This window comes from Notechis scutatus, chromosome 6 (assembly GCF_049901735.1).
Source record: "Notechis scutatus isolate UNSWTSFEM ecotype Mainland chromosome 6, rNotScu1.2, whole genome shotgun sequence".
In the NCBI taxonomy this organism is placed as follows: domain Eukaryota; kingdom Metazoa; phylum Chordata; class Lepidosauria; order Squamata; family Elapidae; genus Notechis; species Notechis scutatus.
Window position 1 is genome coordinate 4,564,878 of NC_142014.1, and position 25,979 is coordinate 4,590,856.

Genomic DNA, 25,979 nt, shown 5'->3' on the forward strand with positions numbered 1-25,979 from the left:
GATGATAATGATGATGATGATAATAACATGAACTTTATTTTACAGTAGTGTTTCTCTTGGCTTTACAAATATCCTGCACTTCATTTTCACCTTTCAACTGCTTGACAAGAATTCCCAGCTTCTGCAGAATCTCACACTTGGCTACAATATCCATGACAACTCTTTGAGCCCTTTCCGCACTTCAGATGCCTTGCTGGATATGCTCTCTACTGGAGACGCCAATGTCCCCAACTACAGCTGTGGAAGGAAGGACAACCTTCTGGCTTTTTCTGGATGGAGCTAACAAGGAGATTTCCACCCAGATATCACCTTTAGTAGGCACCTACAAAGCCCCACAGGTTTGTGTGTATTTTCTCTATCTGGTAGATATTTTCTTTCTTTACATAAAGGCCTACTGTCAAAAGATGGAGTGAACCTCACAAGAAATGGAAGAATATATTCAGAAAACAACTAGCTCATCTTATCAGAAAGACTTTAAACTGAGGGGGGAGGCCAATCTTCAAGACCTTTAAAATCTAATTCCAAGCAAAAACCACTAAATAACCAATCATATAAAGAGGAAGGGACTAAAGAGAAAGAAGAAGAAGGAAAAACATAATGAAATAGAGAGTGATGGAAAGGATGGAGATATCAGAAACATACCCAAGAATCCATAAATGACTCAAATGCATATACACAAGTGCTCAAAGTTTAGGGAACAAACAGGGCAAATTTGAAGCATTAGTACATGAAGGTAGATATGATATAGTTGGCATTACTGAAACATGGTGGGATGAAACTTATAACTGGAAGGTACTGATGGAAAGATACAAACTATTAAAAAAAAACCAGACCTAACAAAAGAGAAGGTGACCTTGCATTATATATAAAAAATCACTACATCTCTACAGAAATCCACCAAACCAAGGATGAAAACCTCCTAAAATCCATAAGGGTCAATATAAAAGGAAAAATTGCTATAGGCATATACAACAAGCCACCCAACCAAGCAGAAGAAATAGATGAACATTTTGCTAAACAACTAAGAAATGTATGTAGGAAACATACCACAGTGTAATGGGAGACTTTAACTACCTTGATATCAACTGGGAGACAAACTCTGCAGCTATTGGGAGATCAAACAGATTCCTAACCAACCTAGCCCACAATTTGTCCTCCAAAAGGTAGAAAGAGGAACTTGAGGAAAAACTATGCTGGACCTAATTCTTACTAACACAGAAGAAGCGATAGGGAAGTTGAAGTTGCTGGAACTTGGGTGAAAGTGACCATGTCATATTAGAATTCAATATAATGCAGACACAAATGGTAGAACAAAAGCAAATCAGTGTCTTAGAAGTTAAAAGAGCTGATTTTGACAAACTCAGAGAGAGTATGCAAGAACAGGCAAAAAAGCTAATACAGTCCTTGGTTGTATAAACAGAGGCATAGAATCAAAATCACATGAAGTATTAGTATTGCTTTATAAAGATTTAGTAAGGCCATACTTGGAATACTGCATCCAGTTTTGGTCACCACATTACAAAAAGATGTTGAGACTTGGGAAAAAGTGCAAAGAAGAGCAACTGAGATGATTAAAGGCCTGGAGACTAAAACATATTAAGAATGGTTGCAGGATTTGGGTTTGGCTAGTCTAGAAAAAGACCTGGGGGGACAACGATAGGAGTCTTCCAATATTTGAGGGGCTGCCTCAAAGAAGAGGGGTCAGAGGGCAGGACAAGAAACAATGGGTGGAAACTAATCAAGGAGAAAAGCAACCTGGAATTGAGGAGAAACTTTCTAACATAGAGGACAAATAACCAGTGGAACAGCCTTCAGTGGTTGTGGGTTCTTCATCACTGCAGGTTTTGAAGAAGAGACTAGACAGCCACTTGTCTGAAATGGTAAAAACTATCCTGCATGAGCAGAGGTTGGACTAGAAGACCTCCAAAGTCCTTTTCAGCTGAATTGTGATTGATTGGTAAAGTGAGCAAGTGATAAATGCAGTCATATCTCCACTGAATTTAAGAGCTGCTTGAACCATACTAGCAAACTTGTCGACTATTTTTACCCAAATATATTTGTGTTCAGACTGATCCTCAAAGATCTGAAGAATAAGGTCACTGGAGTGGATGTTCTACTAACTATTCCAAAAATATCCTACTTGTGGCACCCTTTGATTGCTTTTTATACCCTATGACTATTATTAAGTGTTGTACCTGATGATTCTGGATTCTTGACAAATGTGTCATCTTTTATGTACTCTGAGAGCATTTGCACCAAGACAAATTTCATGTGTGTCCAATCACACTTGGCCAATAAAGAATTCCTATTCTATTCTATTCTTCTATTCTATTCTATTCTATTCTATTCTATTCTATTCTATTCTATTCTATTCTATTCTCAATTGCCTATTCGTTCCTTTTCACATATTCTAAACAATATCTTCTATTCCATATGCAGCTTGATTGAAGTTGGCGATAGTACCCTCCTCCCTGTCTATGTCTCTCTCTCTCTCTGTATTTCTCTTTTTCTAATTATCTATCTATCTCTATCTATCTATCTATCTATCTATCTATCTATCTATCTATCTATCTATCTATCTATCTATCATGGAATAAAAATGTCTCTTGGAATTACAGGCTGGTTAGTCTAATAGATATTATGGCAAAAATATCAGCTACATTCCTTTTAAGTAAACTTGAGATTGGGGAGAAGAAAGGTGCATTCCTTGCAGAAGAGCCAAAAGGCTTTAGGCAGAGTTAAAAGTTATATAAATTTGTATAATAAATAACACATAAATTAATGATTTAATGTTGACTAAGATTTCTCTTCAAATTCCTAATCACAATATGTGTCAGTCAGTAAATGGAGAAATTTTAAGGACATTGATTGCCCTTAATTTAGAATTCGAAATACTGTCCCTGATCCAAGCCCTTGTTTGAGACGGAGGTTGGGGCTCAATGGAGCCCTGAGAAGAAGGATCCATTACTTACCAAGGGGGAAGGGAAATGTGCATATTTGAACCCTTGTTATCAGTTTAGATGTGAATGACTTACCAGGAATAATGCAGTGCACATGTCTAAGGTGCTAAATACATGTTGGAACACTCTGATTTACACTGATAAAAGAATAAATACTCTTATCATTCTTGTATGTTGGATTGTGTATGCTGTTAAAAAGACTTGTCTTATTTTATTGATTGATTGATTGATTGATTGATTGGAATTTGTCAAACAAAAATGAGAACAAGAATAAGAGAATAAAAATACAGCGACAGGGACGATAGGCACGTAGGTGCACTTATGCACGCCCCTTCTACTGACCCCTTAAGTATGAAGCAAGGTCCATGGAAGCCAATTTGTGACTGAAACTGTGAAAATTTGTAGCTGAGACAACTGAATCAGGTAGAGCATTTCAGACTTTGACAACTCTGTTACAGAAATCGTATTTTTCACAGTCAGGTTTAGAACAATTTACATTGAGTTTTAAATGGTTGTTCGCGCGCGTATTATTGCGATTAAAACAGAAAAAGTCAGAAAACAGAAAAAGGCTTCTACTGACACAATAATTCTCTAATTATTAACCAATCAAAGTCTTTTGAAAAACAACATAATAACCATAGATCTCTATTTGGTGGTGAGCCAATAGAGCAAGTAACCCTTTCCTTGCCTGAGGTAGTTTTCTCTGAAACTGGATGTTGCTTCCACATCATCAAAGAAGCCACTTAGAGAAAGGGTGCAAGTGAATTAACTGCTTAACCTTAAAAAAAATAGCTATCCAGTTTTCTTTTCATTTCTTTTATTTATTTCATCTGTATAATACCAACGTCTCTGAGGTTTGGTATTTAAATTATATTGCTAGTAAAATAAACTCAATCACAGCGTGTGAGAAGAATCTTGGTGGTGGATAAAAAGACTTCAGCTTCTGAGTTAGGAATTTATTCTTTTTTTTTTCTTTAAAATCGTGGCATATTATTATTGATTTAAAATTAAAGCTATGGAAACTCAGCACACCCAAATTCAATCTACTGGAAGAAAACAAAGCTTCAATTAAAGACATCTTGGATTGTACAACTTACATATGATTTAAAATGTCTATTATTGGAATGTCCATTTTGCAAGAAAGAGAGAAATTAGTATTTTGGACTCCACATTGGGATCCATATATTAAAATATCATATTTCCTTATTTGAGCAAAAAATTTCATTTCAGATCTGAATATGTGGTAAATTTTATGGGTTATATAGAAAGGATTTACATTCCTTATTCTTATTCTTATTATTTATTATACTTATATTATACTTAATTTTATTAGATTATACTTCATTTTTTCTTGCATTGTTTTTTCTTGCATACTTATTAATATTCCATTTTCTACATTATGTACTTTGATGTGGCTTAATGGCTAATCAACAATAAATTACTGTACTATGTTCATGGGAACCAGGTTGCAGTTATTAAAATCTAATATTTTGGGCTGGCTCTGACCCCCAATATAACACAGCATTGTTCATTGCTTTTTCAGATCAGGATTGAAACTACTTCAAAGGCTCTGAGTGATAAAAGCAAATTCCCTTTTTCCACCTGTTGCTCCCCAAAGAAGGGATCCAGTATCCAGCAATCATCCAACTGCTCCTCTACTTCAGATGGACCCTGATTGGCCTCTTTGCTTCAGACACAGAGAAGGAGAGAATTTCATGAGGACTTTCCCTCCTCTGCTTCTCAGGAAGGGAATTTGCGTTGTTATATCACAACAATTCTCAGCAACTGGACAAATAGTGCCTCTCAGGGCTGCCCTCTCTAAATGGAGACAAGTCAACGTCTTTGTTCACTTCATAGAACATGATTACATTTCGGACAGAATTCTTCCTTTCCATTTAACACTCAGGCGTTTCCCAGGACCCATTGAAGGGAAAATCTGGATCATGACAGTCTTGGGTTTTGGGTTAATTAAAAAGGGCAAATTTTTGAAATACGTCCATAGTGTTTGGAAATTTTCTTATCAGGAGAGCAAAAGGCCAAAAGAGTATGCCTTTAAGCCCTACTTCCTTATGGAACCCCAATTCCAAGGTCATTATTTCCACTGTTCTCTTTCAAAGAATGTCTTTTCTGTCAAAGGCCGGAAAAGATGCATCCAGAAAGCCCCACTGGCGACCCAAGGGAAAGGAACAGGATCTCATATTCTAAACATTATTCCAGTTTCATGAAGATTCTGGCCCATGCCTTGAAGGCTGCCTATTCCTCCAGATGGAGGAGGAGAAGGAAGGGCTCCAAGAGAGGTTGGGGAGTCCAAGGCTGCAGCCATGGCAGGTAAGCAGTATTGACAAGGATCTCCCGAACTTAATTACTGTTTCAGAAGTATCCAAAGGAGATGCAGGAGAACTATCTGCTCTTGTGGTACAAATGGGCAAAACTTTTGTCCAATTTATACACTCAGAGGTAATGTTCCAGAGTGGTAAAGGTCAAGGTTCCCCTCGCACATACGTGCTAGTCCTTTCCGCTCTAGGGGGCGGTGCTCATCTCCGTTACAAAGCCAAAGAGTCAGTGCTGTCCAAAGACATCTCCATGGTCATGTAGCCAGCATGACTAAACGCCAAAGGTGCACAGAACGCTGTTACCTTCCCACCAAAGGGATCCCTATTTTTCTACTTGCCTATTTTACATGCTTTCAAACTGCTAGAAGAACTGCAGAAGCTGGACAAGTAATGGGAGCTCACACCGTTACGCTAGGGATTCGAACCACCGAACTGCCGACCTTTCTGATCGACAAGCTCAGCATCTTAGCCACTGAGACACCGTATCCCACCACGTCCAAATATATTTGGATATTGAGCACTGCTAATTTTAAAAGAACTGTGTGCAGTTTTAAATAAATTTCTATATAAATTGGTTTGCAATTAGCATTGTTGAAGTTTGTCTCCCTACTTGAAGACAGGGAGCCCCTATGAACATCTAGCCAATGATTTTCCCTGCAGAAATTTAGTTAAAGCTTATCTGACTGATGGCTGCTCAGTCTTTTCATGAAGACAATCACTGAAAATTCATTCATTGGTTCAGCTCTAAAACTGCTCCTTCTTTTAATTGTTTTGTTATTCAGCCAGAATCTCCTTCCTTGAAACTCAGTCCAGTTATATTTTCCACGTCTGACATTCTGGAATATTTGCCAGCAGCTCTTAAGCTTGGGCGTAACATCTTTGTCATGCCCCTGGTGGAGACTGACTCTGAAGGAGAGGAGGAACAGCCGACAGGGAGTGGAAGTGTGGCTCCGGATGTTGTGGAGGAGGCTGGGGAAGGGCAGTCAGAGGAGGACCCAGGCCCATCCCCTCTCCATTCTAGGGCATGCAGGGAGGAGAGGATAAGGGAAAGATATAGTGTACTCGGAAGGAGAGGGCCTTGATCCTCTTCATGGGCTGCAGCAGTGACAACTTAATAAGAGGACAGACATGCGTACGGGTGAGCACTGGAAACAAAGCGTGGAAATATCTCTAGTTTATGGTTCCTCTCTGAGTTTGGCGTCCTTCCCAGTATGTGTTCTGTTATCTGTGGATGTCCTCCAGCCCTTATCTTGCCTGGTTTATGTTGCTTTTTTCCTCCTTCTTGTAACTGTGTGGGAGTGTTTTTGTCTTCAAGTCAAGGATATTTGAAGCTTGGAAGCAAAGTGAAGGAGTAAAAGGGGCTTCACCTGTTTTTTGTGACTGTGTTTATTTTGTATCCCACCCTGGGTCATCACAATCTTTCAGTTACTGGAAGAGGGCTGTATCCTCCCTTCTCCAACTTTGAGATTGTGTTAGATGGAAAAGTTGCTCCCATTTTCAGTTCTTGTTTTTTCCTCAAGGCTGAGAGTGGCTCCTTTGACCTCTTCCTTGGCTCCTTTACCCTTCGTTAAACCTGATCCATATTAAATTCTCCTGTAAGTGAGGTGCCTGGGGCTTGAATTGGGATCTCTCCAAATCAGAACATTATACAAAATACCAGAGATTGTCAAGTCCGGATTGTTAAACATCAGATATTTTTCTACTGGATTTTATCTGTATTCAGAAATCAGAAATGTTTTCTTTTGGGAAGTGGGAAATCTTTTAAAAGTGATCTGAAGCCTTGTCTAAGAGTTGATGCAATCTCTTGCAGCACAAAACCATGATTTATCCATTCAATCTGATGTATTAATGAATATATTGAATGATAGATGATCAGTTGTTATTCGTATCTCCTTAGTTCTATGAGGAACATTGAAAATTATTTGAATACAGTTTTTTAAAGTCTTAACCTCACCATCCAGCAGTCACTTAACTACCTTCCTCATCATGAAGGCATGGAGAAGTTAATACTTTGATGGAGTCAAGTTATGTCACAAGCTTTCCCACAATCTATCAGCAAATCGGATAGGGGGGAATGGATGCTGTCTAGAAATGATCGGGCAAGAGGGAGGGGAGCCCTCAGCTGCATAACAGGCGGAGAAAGAAACCCAGAAAGAGCCTGCCCAACTTTTCAGCCTGAGAATTTGTTGGTGGGCAATTTGTGCTTTCAGACTTGCAAGATTCTGTTGATGAAACTTTCAATAAATAAAAATTTAAGAATTTTCCTTTGGTCATGTTTCCCCTCTGTTTACTTATGTGAAGATTAGCCTGACAACTTTCTTCTAAAGATGCTTACTAGTAATCAGCCTTACTTTTTATCATTATATGATTGACAAATTTTGCTGAATCTCTCTTTTTTTTTTACTTTTGAAGATTGTGGAAATTCTTGTTCTCCCAACTGCTTGCAAGTTAGACAACTTTAGGACAAAGATTCAAATATGAAAAGAACATGTGGGAAAAGAAACCAAGTTTTCTGCTTTTAACATTTCTGGATGTTTCCATTTTAGATTCATCCCTTTCTGGCGAAGGATGTGTTTTGCAATTTTTCCCACTTTAAACTGTACTTGGACCCAAATGGGGATGTAGCAGCAGATCTGATCATCGATTACTGGTTGGTCCAACCCTGGATGGATTTCAGCTACAAGATCCTAGGGAGATTTGAAAGACAGAGAGTGATTATCAACCAAGATGCTCTTCCACAGCTAAAGTTGTTTAACAAGGTGGGTGAAATATTGGCGCCTTTTCTCTGTTTTCCAAAGGCTCAGGAGTCCTTTCAAGTGAGCTAAGTCCAATCACATTTGAAGTGGTGTAGGGTTTCCTGCCTAAGCAGGGGTTTTGACTAGAAGACCTCTAAGGTCCCTTCCAACTGTTATTCTATTCTATTCTATTCTATTCTATTCTATTCTATTCTATTCTATTCTATTCTATTCTATTCTATTCTATTCCATTCTATTCCATTCCATTCCATTCCATTCCATTGCCATGCTGGATGACCTTCACTGAGAACTGAATGTGGGGAATGACGGCTTTCTTAGACTGCTTGGGAGGCTTCAGGTGTAATGAAGAAAGGGTCCTTCAGCTTGTGAAATATAGAACAATGTTCTAAGCAATTCAGCCATGTCCAATATTCAAGGCTGGCTGGAGGTCCTGTGGGTCCCAGGGGGAAGTGAGCTTTGGAATGAGAATTCAGCTTCTCCAACTTCATATGCAAATTTATATGCCTCCAGAGTGTCTCTGGGTGGCTTAAAAACAGTGTCTTGTGAGTAGGATGTCTCACACTGTATAGTGTCCTGTCCCAGAAAACTGAAGTCGTGAAACATTTCTTGGGTCCAAAGGGAGGCCCCTCCTGGTCTCAAATGTAATGAGGGACATTTGGAAAGAGATTTTATTTAGATTTGGCCTTGGGCTTGTAAGAGACTGTAAACCTCCCTGGAGTCCCATTGTTTCTCTTCCTGGATGAGCAACCTTCGGTCGCTCTGGGTGGAAAAGAGGTTTTTCAGCGCCGTCTCTCTGGACTTCGTGAAGTAGGAAATTCCTTTCTTGCACTATATGATACGCCAGAAGCAAATGACAAGAACCTGCCAGGAGCTGTTTTTCTCCCAACCATTCAGGACCATTCAGGGCAGTCTTTGACTTACAACAATTCATTTAGTGACAACAGCACTTAAAGAAGTGACTTATGTCTGTTTTTCATGCTTATGACCGTTGTAGCATCCCCATGGTCATGTGACCAAAATCCAGATGCTTGGCAATTGGTTCATATTTATGAGTCACAGTGTCCTGGGGTGGTGGTTGTGTGACTTCCTTTTGTGACCTTCTGACAAACAATGGGGAAGCCAGATCCATTTAGCAACGGTGCTACTAACAAAAGCAGTGACTCACTTAATAATTATGGCCCAGAAAGATCATAAAACAAATGCCTCTCTTAGCAACATAAAATTTGGGCTCAATTGAGGTCATAGTCAAATAGTCAGAAATTTCATATTTACCTCAGCGAAGACCAGAGGCTACTTGGCTCCAGTTCCCATGGATTCCTAGCTCTAACCCATTTTCTTTGGCCTTCCTTCTTTTTCTGCTCAGTCTCGGCCTCAGTCCAGATGTGTGGAAAGTTGTCCTCCTGGATTTGTCAAAGGGCTCGGGAAGGAGAACCAGTTTGCTGCTACGACTGCGTTCCTTGCCCAGAGGGGACTTTCTCCACTCAGGAAGGTGGGTGAGACTGAGGAAAATGGGAGATCTTGCGGGACTGGATTCACCCAGAATATTTTCATGAAAGTACCTGTTGAAAGATACATTGAAGGTTATTTTCTCATCTAAAGAGAATAATCCAAAGATCTTGGAGGAAAAGAGGCTAGAAAAGATAGGAGTTATGGCAAATAAGGAAAATCATTCTTCTGCTTGCTAGTTTGGATGTGTCCTTCCCTGGTTATCTCTCTACCTGTAGGAACATCCCCGTTCTTTGAAACATTCGGAATTCTTTATCTCCATGCTTTTTCTTCATCTAAAACAGATGTTGGCCCCAAAATTGCTGCAAAATAAGCTACATCAAGCAATCAGTTCCATTAAGGTCATCAACCACCATAAGCAGAGGGACCTTCTTGAAGAATCACAGAGGGAAAGTTTTGGGCTCAACAGAGCAAAGAGAAACAAAAGAAAACCAAATTCTTACCATAAAATCAAGCAAGATGGTATCGTGAGAGAAGAGTGGTAAATTAAATATACAGTTATTGGGGGTAAAATGTGTTTATTTTTCTCCAATGGTGTAACAGTCCATGTTATGGACTAAAAGGTAAAACACTCATATTGTAATGACCCAGGGTGGGATACAAAATAAACAAAGTCACAAAAATCAGGTGAAGCCCCTTTTATTCCTTCAACTTGGCTTCAAAGCTCCAAATATCCATGACTGGAGACAACAAACTCCCCCACAAACAGTTATGAAAAGGAGGAAATGCCATTTAAATTTAAAATACCTATAAATTATAAATAGCAAAAACACAAACCACACTGAAGCAATTAAAGGAACCAGGCAAGATAAGGGCTTGAAGACATCCACAGAGATCAGAACACACACTGGGAAAGACGCCAAACTCAGATAGGAATGGACAGACTAGAGATATTTTCATGCTTTGTTTCCAGCACTGGCCCATACCCATGTCCGTCCTTTTCAACAGTTCTCATAGCTGCAGCCCGTGAAGAGGATCAATGCCCTTTCTTCCCCTGCAGACCACGCCATTCACATTTCTCCCTTATCCTCTCCTCCCTGTGTGCCCTAGGATGGAGAGGGGATGGGCCTGGGTCTTCCTCTGACTGCCCAGCCAGCTTCTGCCCTTCCCCAGCTTCCTCCACAACCTTCAGAGCCACACTCTCACTCCCTGTCAGCTGTTCCTTCTCTTCCTCGGAGTCAGACTCCAAGTGGGGCATGACACATATTCGCTTCAAATTCCTTAGCGTCATTGGTACCGGGCCTTCCACTTTTTGTTATCTCTTTCCCTCTTTATTAAATAGTGAAATATGAACAACCACAACCCTAATCAAAAACAAAGTTAGTTGAGCTTCAAAAATAGCAAAAAAAAAAGGTCCTAAATGCACTATTGTGATTCATTTGCAAGAAACCTAACCAAAAAGATGTGAAAAATGGAGAAATTTATTTATTTATTTGGTTTGTCAATTGTTTACAAGATAATAGGTATAAGTAAAAACATAGTTATGAATACATGGATACATATAAGAACAATAAAAAAATAATAAAAGAAACAGTAGGACAGGGACGGTAGGCACATTGGTGTGCTTATGCACGCCCCCTACAGACCACTTAGGAAAGGGGTGAGGTCAATAATAGACAGTCTAAGATTAAAGTTTTTGGGTACCTTGAACACGCCCAATCCCATCTGATCTGATCTCGGTTTGGGGAAGAAACCACAGTCAGGTAGAGTATTCCAGACATTGACCACTCTGTTGCTGAACTCGTATTTCCTGGAATCAAGTTTGGTGCAATTAACCTTGAGTTTGTATCTATTGTTTGCTCTTGTGTTGTTATGGTTGAAGCTGAAGTATTTATTGACAGGTAGGACATTGCAATGTATGATTTTATATACTATACTAAGATTGGACCGAATGCGGTGTAGTTCTAGGTTTTCTAGATCTAGCATTTCAAGTCTGGTGGCATAAGGTATTCTGCAACAAGTAGAAGAGTAGAGAACTCTTCTCGTGAAATATTTCTGGACTTTCTCAACTGTGTTAATATCAGATACGTAATGTGGGTTCCAGACTGATGAGCTGTATTTGAGTATTGGTCTAGCAATTTTTTTTTAATATAAATTTTTATTGGTTTTTAAAACAAACATAAACAAACAAAACATAAAAACATCAGGCCATCTTCCATATATGCACATACAGTGTGCCGGTTGGTTTACAAATTGTTTTGTGCTTCCATTTCGTAGTCTTCAATTACAATTACATTGTATATGATCTCGTATTTTCAATCCAATATTAAATACATTAATATCATTATTAATCAATCATTTGACTATACTTTTATTCATCCATGCTTTAGGAAATAATCATATTTTACTTAATTTGTTTTGTGACAGTTCATATTATCATCCCAAATCTATCCTAAAATCATTTTGTAGATATAATAAGGAAAGAATACATCTTTATATATTTAGTATTTTCTAAAAGTCTACATATTTCGTTACTATATTTTATTGTCTAACCATTGATAGAATAGATCCCAAATTTTATAAAATTGCTTATCATCTTGTTCTCTAATTTCAAATGTCAATCTACTCATTTCAGCACATTCCAATATTTTCTTAATGATTTCCTCCTATGATGGTATTTTCTCATTTTTCCAGTTTTTAGCAAATACAATCCTAGCCGCTGTTAATACATTTACAATCAGTATTTCAAGTCTTTACTATATATTTCAGGTAAAATTCCCAATAAAAATATCTCTGGTTTCAAATCTATATGTTTTTTTGTCATTTTTTCCAACCACGTGTGGATTTTAGTCCAGTATTTTTTAGCATCCGCACAAGTCCACCACATATGGTAATATGAGCCAGGTGTCTGATGACATTTCCAACATTTTTCAGATTTATTCTTGAACATTCTTGCTATTCTTCTCGGGGGGAAATGCTACCTGTAAAACATCTTATACAAATTTTCTTTATATGCTGTTGACATTGTCATTTTATAATTTTGAGACCACAATTTTTGCCATTTCTCTAGGTCAATCCCATATCCAAAATTCTTCCCCCAAGCAATCATAATTTCTTTAACTTGTTCTTCTAGTTTAATTTCTAATAAATATCCATACAATTTTTAATCACCTTTTCATCAGTACCTATCAAAATCTTATCTAAGTCAGTCAGTTTATCATAGAAACCTTCTGTTTTGGAATCTTTATCATACCTTGAATGTATTTGCGAGTATGAAAACCAATTCAGCTTTACACCTTGTTCCTCTAGTTTTTGTATAGATTTGAGTTCACCCTTTTCATTCAATATTTCACCATATCTAACTGTTTGTTCCTTTTTGTATATTATACGATAAGAAAATGCTTCAATAGTCGATAGCCAGACTGGAATTTTCAAATAACATTGTCTTTTAATCTTCTCCCAGTTTAACCACAGAGACTCCCGTATATAATGTCTTCTAAAGTACCCCTGTATTTTAGTTCCTTTGTACCATAAAAAAGCATGCCACCCCAACAACAGATCATGTCCTTCTAATGTCAACAATCTAGTATTTCTTAATGTTATCCATTCCTTAACCCACATCAGATTTGTAGCTTGGTAATACAACTCCCAATTAGGCAAACCAAATCCTACTCTAATTCTAGCATTCTAATTCTAATTCTTCCTCAGCCGGCTTAACTCCCTTTTCCAAAGGCGATGGAGCGGCGGTCAGCAATGGCCGCCACAAAGAACCTTTCAGCCGGACAAGATTGTGCAGGAGGAAGTTGAGAAAGTGAAAGTTTTTGGCTGAACCGGGACAACAAGTTACATCTGAATACCCTGGAAATTAGGCTTCTTAAATGATATATCATTTCCAAGAAGATTGTAAAAAGCTGCGGATGAAAGTGAAAAGGGAAAGTTTTTTCTCACTCTCCTTCCCTATGGAGATAGCAGATGGAAATCGGAAAAACCCGCTTTGGCAACAGAAGGTAACTAATTTTGGAAATTAAAGCCAAGGGGACATTAAAGATTTCTGAACACTGGAATTTAAAAATTAAAATCTTTTTGCTATAAGTGGGAAGGGAGAGGAAAATGATTTATACTAAGATTTTGCTGGAGGAGACTGCTTGGAGCTTATAAGATCAGAGACTAAATTGCAATAAGACTTCTAAAAAATCATTTTCGAACTGTATAATTGAATTCTACCCCAGGAAGAGAAAGTATTAAAAGAAGAAAGTGCTAAATGAAACAGTTTGTGTTGATTTTGATTGCTTGATGACTTTGGGACTTTTGCAAACTATCTTTTGAAAGACTAAGAACATTTGGATTGTTTAAAAAAAATCTCACAATGGCATTATCTGTTGAAGAATTGAAAATGGAATTTAAAAAGCTAAAAGAAGAGGAACAAGAAGGCAAGGGCTCTTCTGGATCTGTCTTTCACTTCTTAGAAATGGCGATTTCTACTTATCAGGAAATACAGTAACAAGAAAGCTGGGATGAAGAAGAAGAAGCCATCTTTAATGGACAAACAACTTTAGTTGAGGAAGAAAAGGGAAAAAGGGGAAAGGAAATGGAGAATTTAAGATCTAAAAAAACAACCAAGAAGGGGAAAAATAAGGTGAAAAATTGATATAATGTCAGAAAGCAACAGAAAAGAGGAATACAACAGAGAGGGGAGACTAAGAGGGCGGAGATTGAGAGATGGGGGGTAAAAAGGCTAGATTCGACAAGAAAGGAAGGGAAAAGGGGAAGTTATAAAGGCTTAAAACAAGATGTTAAAAAAACTGGGTTTTTTTTAGAGACAAAGGGTAAAATACAATTTAAAAAGAGATTTTGCAAAAGTACATAAGATTGCATTGTAGTATTTGTATTTGAAATAGAGTTAGAAAATTGGAATATTATATGTGTTAATAGAATATTATAGGGAATGTGTAAAATGTCTAAGATTTAATAATAGAGTTTAATTTGTTATGGAACATTGTTTTTACTATATTATAAGCTTATTATGTTTTTATTTTAAAATGTAGTACGTAGAATGTACTAAGCAGAATCAGAATGGAAATTATGCATTATTTTAAGTGTTAAATTTGGGAGAAAGATAGAAAGGCGTCATACTTCAACCAGTGATTACAGGAGAAATTTTGTATTAAAGAGAAAAGATAAATAGATAATTGAAGAGAACAGACAAAAGATACAAGTATAATTATTTAAATTGAGATGAAGTAAATAAAATAGAATTAAGAGAGTGAAAAGAGGAGAGAAGACATATAGAAAATATAGAATGTTAAATAAGATATGAAATAGTATATAAGGTGAGCATGAATTTGATTTATGTCTGTACAAAAAGATGTAACCCGGGGTTAAGCCACTTTCTAAAAAGAAGTTTTATGTTTTCATATTACGTGTTTTGTTTATGTTTGTTTACTGAGAATTAATAAAATTTTGGAAGAATGTTGGATGAGAACATATGAAATTGTAAATAAGACAGATGAAAGTATAAGTTTAATGAATAAGTAAAGGAAGAAATAGTGAGAAGTTGGAAAAAGAATAATAAGATATGTAGTTGAATACATAAGATGATGCATATTAAATTGTGTTTATATGGAAATGTGATAATTTGGAACTATGCTGTACTCAAACAAGATGTTTTATTTGTTTTGTTAAAACTTAATAAGCAGTTTTTAGAAAAGATGTTCTATGTTCTAATGTTTTATGTTTTGTTTGTTTGTGTATTGTCTTTGAAAAGTAATAAAATTTGTGTTTTTTTTTTAAAAAAAGTATATCCCCAAGTACTTGATCTTGTTCGTGACCTGAATTTTCAATAAGTCTGCCAGTTCTTCCTTTTGTCTTGATAGCATATACTTTGTCAATATCTTTGTCTTATCTTTATTTTCAAGCCAGCCACCTTTCCATATGTCTCTATCTTTTCTATCAATTTTGATGCTGTTTCTAGTGGGTCTTCTAAGATAAAAACCAGGTCATCTGCAAATGCTTGCAGCTTAAATTCTTCCTTTTTAATTTTCATCCTTTTTATATTCTTTTCATCTCTAATATTTCTATTTAGCACTTCCAAAGTTAACACAAACAACAAAGGTGACCGTGGGCACCCTTGTCTTGTTCCTTTTCTTATATCAATAGAGTCTGTCAGTTCTCCTTCTATCATTACCTTTGCCGTTTGCTCATGATATATCGCTTCTATTGCTTGAATAAATTTTCTAGTAAAGCCCATCTGTTCTAGCAGTAATAACATGAATCACCAATTCACATTATCAAATGCCTTCTGTGCATCTAGAAATATCAGAGCCATTTGTTTTTCAGGATGTGCCTCGTAGTATTCCAAAGTGTCCAAGATTACTCTCATATTGTCTTTAATTTGTCTCTTTGGCAGAAATCCATTTTGATCAGGATGGATAAAATTATTTAAGTATTTTTTAAGTCTTTCTGCCAATATTGAAGCAAAAATTTTATAATCTTCGTTCAGTAGGGAAATAGGTCTATAGTTCTTGATTTGTAATGGATCGGTCTCTTCTTTTGGAACAAGTGTAATATAAGCTTCTGACTATGATTTAGGTATCCTCTTTAACATAGCTTCATTCATAACTTCTAACAATGGAAGATTCAACGATTCTTGTAATGTTTTGTAAAATTCTGCCGGAATTCCATCTGGGCCTGGTGCCTTTCCATTATTTTGCTTCTTGAGTGCTTCAGTTAACTCCATCATCGTTATATTGCTTTCTAACATTGTTTCAATCTCTTTAGGTATCTGGGGTAACTTAGCATTCTGTAGGTACTGTTTAACTCTTTCCTCATCAATATTCTCTTGCGTTTATAGTTTCCTATAATAGTCTCGGATGATTTCCTTCTTCTCTTTACTACCATAGCAAATTTGGCCTTGATCATCTATTAATTGCAATATTTTCCTTGATTCTTTCTCCTTTCTCAATTTATATGCTAACCATCTACCTGGTTTATTTGCATCTTCATAGTAGTTCTGTTTAGCACCTCTAATTTTCTGTGCTAGTTCTTCTTTTTCTATTAGACCTATTTTATGTTTAGTTATATCCATTTTTAACTTAATGTCCTTTCTCTGTGGCATTTTCTATAGCTCTTTTTCAAGTCCTTTATAGGCTAATCTTTTCATGGTATTTCTTTTCCTTGTATAGTCTATTACCAAGCCTCTGGTATATGCCTTCATTGTATCCCATACATTCTGAATTGATGTATCTTCTTTTTTGTTGTCTCTAAAAAAAAAAAAGCCAATTCTTTCTCCATCCACTGTGTGAAGTCTTTTTCCTTTAAAATAGTATTATTTAACGTCCATCTTGATCTTCTTCTTTGTCCTTTCCATTTAATTGTCAGTGGATTATGATCTGCCCAAGTACTTGTTTCAATATTTATTTCTTGAATATTAGTTAACAATTCTGTTGACATCCATCATATCTATTCTGGACCATGATAAATGTCTATTTGAGTAGAAAGTGTATTGTTTAGTTTTAGCATTTCTTTCTCTCCATGTATCTTTTAAGTTTATTTCATTTTCCACTTTAAAGAAAGATTTAGGGAGAGTCTTTCTGTTTTGCTTTATTGTTTTCTGTGCTGTATAGTCCAGTTTGTTGTCTACAATTCCATTAAAATCTCCCATCGTAACTATATTAGCATAGTCCAGTTCAATTATTTTCATATGTAATTTTTTATAAAAATTTTCTTGTTTGTCATTTGGGGCATAGATTGCAATCAGGAGTGTTTTCATATTATTATCCATTATTTCCACCATTAGTATTCTTCCGTCGTCATCAGTATAAATCAATTTCACTGGAATGGTCTCTTTAATATATAAAACCACTCCTCTTTTCTTGCATTGTGTCAAGGAGGTAAATATTTTCCCTAGTTTTGGCTGTATCAACAATTGTTCATATTGCTTTTTAATATGTACTTCTTGTAGGCAGATTATATCAAATTTTAATTTCTCTAATTTATGAAAAGTTTTCCTTCTTTTAACGGCTGAATTAAGTCCATTTGTATTAATTGTAATCATTTTTTTCTCTTCCATGGTTATATTTTATAATTAGGTTTGGCAGCTCTCGTGAATTTTGGTTCACGTTGTTCTTTGGCTTCCTCCTTTCCATCTACTGCACCTTCTTCTTTCTCAGTTGTCATTTGGCAGTCCTCTTGGAATTCAATTAGTGAAATTTCTTTTTCTGCCTCTTCCTCTTTCCCTCTGAAAAATTCTGTGTAAAATGATTCAGCTTTCTCAATTGAGTCAATTCTGTATCTTTTTTCTTGCCATGTGAACATTAAACCTTCTGGAATCAGCCATCTATAATTCACCTCTTTTTTAAGTAGCAATTTCGTAAAGAATCGGTATTCTCTTCTCATCTCTCTCACTCTTTTAGGTACTTGTTTCTAAACCACAATCTCCTTATCTTTATATTTCAATGTTTTCTCTCTTGCCACTTGCAATATTTGCGTTTTAATGGCTTTCTTTGTAAATCTAATGTGAACTTCTCTTGGTAGGCTATTTCTCATTGTGTATCTTGTGAAGACTCCATAGTCTTCATTTATTTATTTATTCATCATCTATTCCATCCATCATCTTCTCTTCAGTTATTTCCAAAGCTTCAGCCAATATTTCTATCATTATCTCAGCTAGATTTTGTCCTTTTTCTTCCTCTATGTTTTGGAATCTAAGATAAAATTCTGATCTGTCCATCTCCCATCTCAGCATACCACTTTTATCTTGCTCAACCACAGTTAATCTGTTATCAATGTCTCCAATCTTCTTGTCTCTTTGTTTATCTTCTTCTTCAATTTTTAGTAGTCTCTCATCATACTTCATTATCATTTGTTGAATGTTCTCCACTTTTTCATTGCTTTTCCCTGTTCTTTGTTCAATGTTGTTAAGCCTGGATTCCCCAACGGGTGTTAAGGAAAACAAACTAAACAGAACGTGCAGCGAAGTCAGATAGGAAGACAGGTAAATGTGTGAGATAAGTTTTCTAGTTAACACGCAGTAAAAATACAGATACGCTTGTGCTATCAAAAATATATTTTATTCCATTTAAGAATTATAGCATAGTCATAATAAACGGTCCATTAGTCATATATCAATTTCAGTCAAGTCTTGTCGGGGATACTGTATTTGCAAAGTCCGTGTTGAATAGCCAATGTCAGTTCACTTACAATAAATCAGTCCAATCTTTATCTTCTCTCCGTTGAGAAAAATCAACACTCCTTTTTCTCTCCTCGTTCCAGCAAGAACGCAGTCATCAATCCATCCAGTAATTAGGGATCTTCAAGCCAGAGAGAGCGAGCTGCAATTGCCTCGCTTCTTATATAGTGCTTTTACAACCACACCCTTAATTACATTCCTGCACTTAAAGTTACACACACTTTAACTAACAAACCATGATACCATATTTATTATTTTTACCCAAACCAGTTAGGGTAAACAATGTTATCCCTAACATTCTCCCCTTTTGGGTAATAATAATAATATTACAATAATATAATCATTTACACCTTTAAATCATAATTGTTACAACTCTCTTTAAATTTTACAACACCTTGAGCTTTTGTAAACTGGTCTGTAATATTTTCTTCCGTCATGCAGTACTCAAGTTTAATTAGACCATTTTTCACAGATTCTCTAACATTTAAGTATCTTAAATCAGTATGCTTTGATCTAGTCTTTACAGCAATATTAGTAGCTAACTGTATGGCTGCCTGGTTGTCCTCGTACGCAATAATGGAATCTTTAACAGTTATACCCATGTCTAATAATAACTGTTTGTACAGAATTAAGTCAGTGCATAGTAATGACAGACATGAAAATTCCGCTTCTATCGTTGACAAGCTAATATGCTGTTGTCTGATTGACCTCCACCCTATTAGTGTCTTACTAAATAATATAACCATCCCAGATGTTGATTTTCTAGTATTTATGTCAGTTGCAAAACTTGCATCTGCATAGGCACTAAGATTCAAATCACCTTTTGGCTCTAGATACAATGCATGATGCATTGTTCCTTTAAGATATCTTAAAATTCTCTTTAATGCTTGCCAATGACATTGATGAGGATCATTATTAAATCGTGCCAGCTGATTAACATTATAAGCTATATCTGGCCTTGACCAATTGCTTATATATGATAAGCTACCAATCAAAGATTGATATATGGTCTTATCAAATTTGGGACTTTGAGCATCAATTTTGCAAATTTCCTGACTCATTGGAGTCTTTGCAGGCTTACAAAGTTCCATTTTATACAATTTAATTAATTGGCAAATTTTATCCTCTTGAGATATCTTAAATCCTTTTGTGGTTTTGTTAATTGTCAATCCTAGATACTTTTTGATTTCACCTAAATGCTTTAATTTTATCCTTTTGGCTAATAATGAAATAATCTCAGTAGCTTCATTATTGGTCTTAGTAATCAAAGCAATATCATCTGTAAATAATAACAATAATGACAGCGTTCCATTATTTTCTCTTTTAAATATACATGGATCTGCTAAACCAGATTTAAACCCTATATTGTTTAATTCTTTCACAATATATTGGTTCCATTCATAGCCAGATTGTTTCAATCCATATAAACTCTTCTTGAGTTTCCAACAATCATTGCTATTTACTTTATTATCATTTATACCAATTGGTTTTTTCAAATATATTGTGTGCTGCAATGGTGCATGCAGATATGCAGTTTCTACGTCTAAATGGTTAATGATATAATTCTTCTTAGCTGCCCATACTAAAGCTGCTCTTAAAGTTGCAGCCTTAAGATTTGGTGCAAATACCTCATCATAATCATATACATTTTGATTAAATCCTTGTGCTACTAATCTAGCTTTATAAGTTACTTTCCCATTATTTCCAGTCTTTATTTTGAATATCCATTTGCACCCAATGGATTTTTCTCCTGGAGGTAATTTGGTTTCTTCATAAACCTTCATTTCCTTTAATGAATTTAACTCTTTTTCCATTGCCTTTTGCCAATTCTCCTGATCCTTTACAGGATACATCATAAGTTCATCTATGCTAGTAGGAACTTTATTTACTTGGCAAATAATACTTGCCTGATATCTTTCAGGTGGTCTGGTTATATGCGTTGTGCGTCTAGGTATAACAGGACTTACAGGTGGACTTTCCTTTATTTCCTGTTCTTGACTATCTATCTCTTCTTGATCAATTATTTCCTCTTGATCTGATTCTTTTTGCTCTTCATGGACTTCTTCTTTAATTGGACTTTTCTTATAACTAATCTTTTCTTTCTGCCTCTTATAGGGTTCTATAATAACATCATTATTTATTTATTTATTTTATTTATTTGATTTGCCAATTGTTTACAAGATAATAAGTATAAGTGTATACATAGTTGTGAATACATGAAATGGGTACATATAAGAAAAATAAAAGAATAAGAGAAACAATAGGACAGGGACGGTAGGCACGATGGTGCGCTTATGCACGCCCCCTACAGACCTCTTAGGAAAGGGGTGAGGTCAATAGTAGACAGTCTAAGGTTAAAGTTTTTGGGGTTTGGGGAAGAGACTACAGAGTCGGGTAGAGTATTCCAGACATTGACCACTCTATTGCTGAAGTCGTATTTCCTGCAATCAAGTTTGGTGCGGTTTACTTTGAGTTTTTATCTATTGTGTACTCTTGTGTTGTTATGGTTGAAGCTGAAGTATTCATTGACAGGTAGGACATTGCAATGTATGATTTTATATACCATGCTTAAGTCAGACCGAAGACGGCGTAATTCAAGGTTTTCTAGTTTTAGAATTTCAAGTCTGGTGGCATAAGGTATTCTACAACGAGTAGAAGAGTGGAGAACTCTTCTTGTGAAATATTTCTGGACTTTCTCAATTGTTCAAGATTATCTGAATCTTGCTCTAATCTATTCCATCCTATATGTTCTAGGAATTGTGCACTAGCACTGCAATATACTCTAGATGTACCTGGTTCCCAGAATCTATAAGATCTATGGTTTGCTTGATATCCAACAAAAATTAATCTTTTAGCTCTATGTTGTCCTTTGTGCCTGAGTTGTGTAGGGATATGCACCCATGCTGGTGCACCAAATGTGTGAATATAACTCAAATCAGGTTTCCTACCATGCCACAGAGTGAATGGTAATTCACCTGTTGTTGAATTAACAACATTGTTTAATATGTGATTCCCACACATTATAGCTTCTCCCCACAAATTGTCAGGTAATCCAGAATCAGATAACATTGTTCTTCCCATTGATTGCAGTGTTTGGCCTTGTCTCTCTATAAATGCATTATGTTGAGGCCTATATGGTGCAGACTTTTTATGTTGAATACCTGCCATTCTAAGTCTATTCTGGAATTTATTATTTGTAAATTCCGCACCATTATCTGTTATAAGAGTTACTAATTTCTTTTTAGTTTTCCTCTCTGCAAATTTTAACCAATTAAAGAAATTTGTATACGTTTCAGTTTTTCTCTTCATTAGAAAACAGAAACAATACCTAGAATAGTGGTCCATTATGCTTAATATGTATCTAGCACCACCTACACTTGGCTTTTTAGGACCTATTATATCGGCAAATACTACCTCTAAAGGCTCTTTGGTAGTAAATCCATCAATTCTATTTGCCGGTATAACTTTGCTTTTGTTTTGATTACAAGCAGAACATTGCAAATACTTATTACAAGGTTTCAAACTTATTCCTTTAGATAGTTGAACAGTTCTCTTAATCATTTTAAAATTTAAATGACCTAGCCGTCGGTGTAACAAGTGAATACATTCATCATGAGGTTTCTTATTATCATAAACCGTGTTAGCCACCTCTAAACCATTATCATTTAACACATATAAATCACCTCTTAAAGATGCAGTAATTTTCTTACCTTCTTTTTCAATTAAACAAGTATCTCCCCTAAAGGTAATTATGTATCCCAATCTAACCAACATTCTAACTGAAAGCAAATTAAATTTAAGTTGAGGTACATATAACATTTTTATGTTCTCATTTATACTAGAACAATGAGCGATACCTTCACCTTTTGCCTTCATTTTCCATCTGTTTGCCAATGAGATATGTTGTGAACTCATGGACATTTTTACAAATTTTTTGTTATCATTTGTAATACAGTGGAACGCACCACTGTCAACCACCCATAAATTTTTTTTTACAACTCCATTACTATACATTGCTAACTCATAATTCTTATTTCTTCTTTGCTGGCTTACAGCATTCTGGCTTGCATTCTGGCGCTTTGGTTTCTTACAAAATCTTGCAAAATGTCCTCTCCCTCCACAATTAAAACACTTTTTAATTGCGTATGCAGTAGGAGATTCATTATTTTCCTTTTGAGGTTGCTCCCTCCTTAACTGATCTCTTTCAAGCCTTCTTCTGGCCTCTTCAATCAATCTGCCAGTGACATCAGTTAAAGTTAGACTTTCTTTAGGCAATATTTCAAGGGAAGTTACGTAGTTATCAAAACTTTCGTCTAATGAAGATAGAATTATGTAGACTTGGTGTAATTCAGAGAAAATTAACTCCTTCTCATGAAGTTCTTGAAAAATGCTTTTTATAGTATTCAAATGACTCAGCATATCACCATTCTTTTGGAGATACGTGCGGAAAAACTTCCGTGTTAGATTTATGTGAGCACCAACGTTATCTCGGACATAAATCCTCTTCAGTTTTTGCCAACACCGAACAGCTGTTTGCTCTCCGTGTATATGAACAAGTTGTTGATCAGATAGTGTTAGTCCTATGATGCAAAGAGCTTGTTCATTTTTCTGTTTAAAGTCTTCTATCTTTTTACTATCTTCCTTATCTTCAGGATCCCATTCTTCTACGTTAGGTGGATTTTCAATTATGTCCCACAGACCTTCTCTTCGTAGAAGTAGACTACATTTCATAGACCATGAAACATAGTTTGTTCCATCCAGCTTGGATATAAGGGACAAACTTTGTAGACTGACTTGTGCCATGTTTCACTATATGGATATAAAACTATAATTGATAAAACACAGCTGTCTGTTTACTGTAACGTGTAACAACACAAAAATCTCACTTTTTACATAAACCTGTTTTTATCCTAGTTAAACTGACTTTGCAGTCTCTCTGGGCCCATAACCAGTGTTAAGCCTGGATTCCCCAACGGGTGTTAAGGAAAACAAACTAAACAGAACGTGCAGCGAAGTCAGATAGGAAGACAGGTAAATGTGTGAGATAAGTTTTCTAGTTAACACGCAGTAAAAATACAGATACGCTTGTGCTATCAAAAATATATTTTATTCCATTTAACAATTATAGCATAATCATAATAAACGGTCCATTAGTCATATATCAATTTCAGTCAAGTCTTGTCGGGGATACTGTATTTGCAAAGTCCGTGTTGAATAGCCAATGTCAGTTCACTTACAATAAATCAGTCCAATCTTTATCTTCTCTCCGTTGAGAAAAATCAACACTCCTTTTTCTCTCCTCGTTCCAGCAAGAACGCAGTCATCAATCCATCCAGTAATTAGGGATCCTCAAGCCAGAGAGAGCGAGCTGCAATTGCCTCGCTTCTTATATAGTGCTTTTACAACCACACCCTTAATTACATTCCTGCACTTAAAGTTACACACACTTTATCTAACAAACCATGATACCATATTTATTATTTTTACCCAAACCAGTTAGGGTAAACAATGTTATCCCTAACAAATGTTCTCTGTTCTTTGTTCGATATTCTCTATTCTCTTTTCAATATTCTCTGATCTTGTTTGAATGTTTTGAATTCCTTGCATAATCATCTGCAGGGTCACTTTTTCTTTTTCTTGTTCTTTCTCTTGCCTTAACATTGTCTGTATTGAACGTTGTCCTCCAGATAGTGGAGAGGAGGAAGTAGAAGTTGAAGAACCAGGAGCTGTTAATTTCCTACTCATTTCAAACAATTCAAAATCTTCAGGTTCTTCTAGACCTTAATCCAATTGTGAAATAACCAATTGCAATTCCAAATAAAATAGTAGGGAAAAAGAAGCCAAATAGTAATAATAATAAAAAAGAAAAGAAAATTTATTCAGGTTCTTGTACACCTTAATCCAATCAATTGGTTAGATAACAGTGAAAATTCAAAAATGAACGAAAAGACCATAAACACACACAAAAGAGAAAAAGTTGTAAAATCCTAAAGAAGATGGAAAAGTGAGGAATAAAAAGCTTTAAAAAAGGAAAAATTCTTCAGGTTCTTCAACACCTTAATCCAATTAAGAAGTCTCAAATATAAAAGGCTGCATAAGAGAAAAAGAAGAAAAAAGGCCAGGAAGGTAAAAAGAAAAAAGAAAAAAACAGTATGGGAGGTAGATGGAAAGACAAAAATACCAGCAAGGCAGAAAGAGAAAAAGAAAAGAAAGGCTACTCCCTTAAAAAGAAAAGGAAGGGAATCATTAATACTAAAGCTTTTCTTTTAAAATAAAAAGCAAACAGAAAAATTTAGCTTCCAAAGACAAGCAAAAAAAAAAAAAAAAGACAATTCCAAAGAGCTAAAAATCCAAATAGCTATTTCAAAAAGTAAACTGTTGAGGAGGGGTAGCGCAGCTTAGGAAAAATCAAAAGAACACACTGCACTTTGTTTAGTTATCCAAGACTCTTGTTATAACACTCTTCTCCAGAAACTTATCACCTTTTCTTTTCCTATAAACTTCAACACCAGACTTCAGCTGTTGATAGAAACCCAGAAGAGCACCTGCAATAATACTCCCCCATGCTCTTCCCTCTATCTTATCAAATAGCAATGTCCTTTAAAAAAAGTCTCAGTTCTTTCTTTCTCAGCTTTGTCTGGTCACAAGAGAAATAGAATATTTCCAAGCCTCTAGTTGGCAGTGTTACAAAGTTTCTTTGCTTTCACTTTCCCCCTCCTTTTCCAAGCAAAATATAATAAGGATTAATAAAAAAAGAAAAAGATATTTAAAAAAAAGAAATAACTAAAAGGGAGTCTCTAGCCTAATATGTTACAAAATCAAGAAGGAGAAAAAAAATAGATGAAAATAAAACCAGTCCAGTTTCAAAATATAAGATCATGTATAAAAAATCCAGCAATGAGAAAAAAAAACATTAGACATTCCTGTTTAAAATCGCCGCTTAATCACTTGTCAAAACTTTTACAGATTCTTTCTTTTCCTTAGGGTGTCCTTTCAGATCTTAGAATAAAGAAAAAGTTCTCACCAAACCGGCACACTCTCTCTTTCTGTTCTCTTTTGTTTCAGAGATGTCCCAACTTCAGCAGCTTTAATGGCTGCCTCTTTGCCACTGGCAAGAAGAGCTTCTCCTGGATCTACCAGGGACTTTGCAGTATCCCTGGGATCGACAGGATGCGCTCTTCACTTTCACTGTCTCTTCGGGATGATTTAGATCCAATTGGACCGTCCAGGAGCAAAGATATTGGCAGCGATCTCAGACCTCCAAGATCGCATGCCGTATCGTCGTGACGCCAGCTCT

The 25,979-nt window shown here is 35.9% G+C and overlaps 2 protein-coding genes across 5 annotated transcripts in view; one reads left to right on the forward strand and one right to left on the reverse strand.

Moving 5' to 3' along the window:
• Window positions 1-25,979, reverse strand: part of LOC148130100 (vomeronasal type-2 receptor 26-like) — a 178,207-nt gene that overhangs the window by 97,897 nt on the left and 54,331 nt on the right. The gene's annotated exons all lie outside the window — the stretch shown is intronic.
• The window catches only part of LOC148130101 (vomeronasal type-2 receptor 26-like), a 28,846-nt gene continuing 8,148 nt past the window's right edge, over window positions 5,282-25,979 (forward strand). Inside the window, exons 1-2 of the mRNA XM_087968292.1 lie at window positions 5,282-5,288; window positions 9,413-9,538. Of these exons, the coding sequence (XP_087824418.1) occupies window positions 5,282-5,288; window positions 9,413-9,538 (133 nt within the window). The remainder of the gene's footprint in view (window positions 5,289-9,412; window positions 9,539-25,979) is intronic.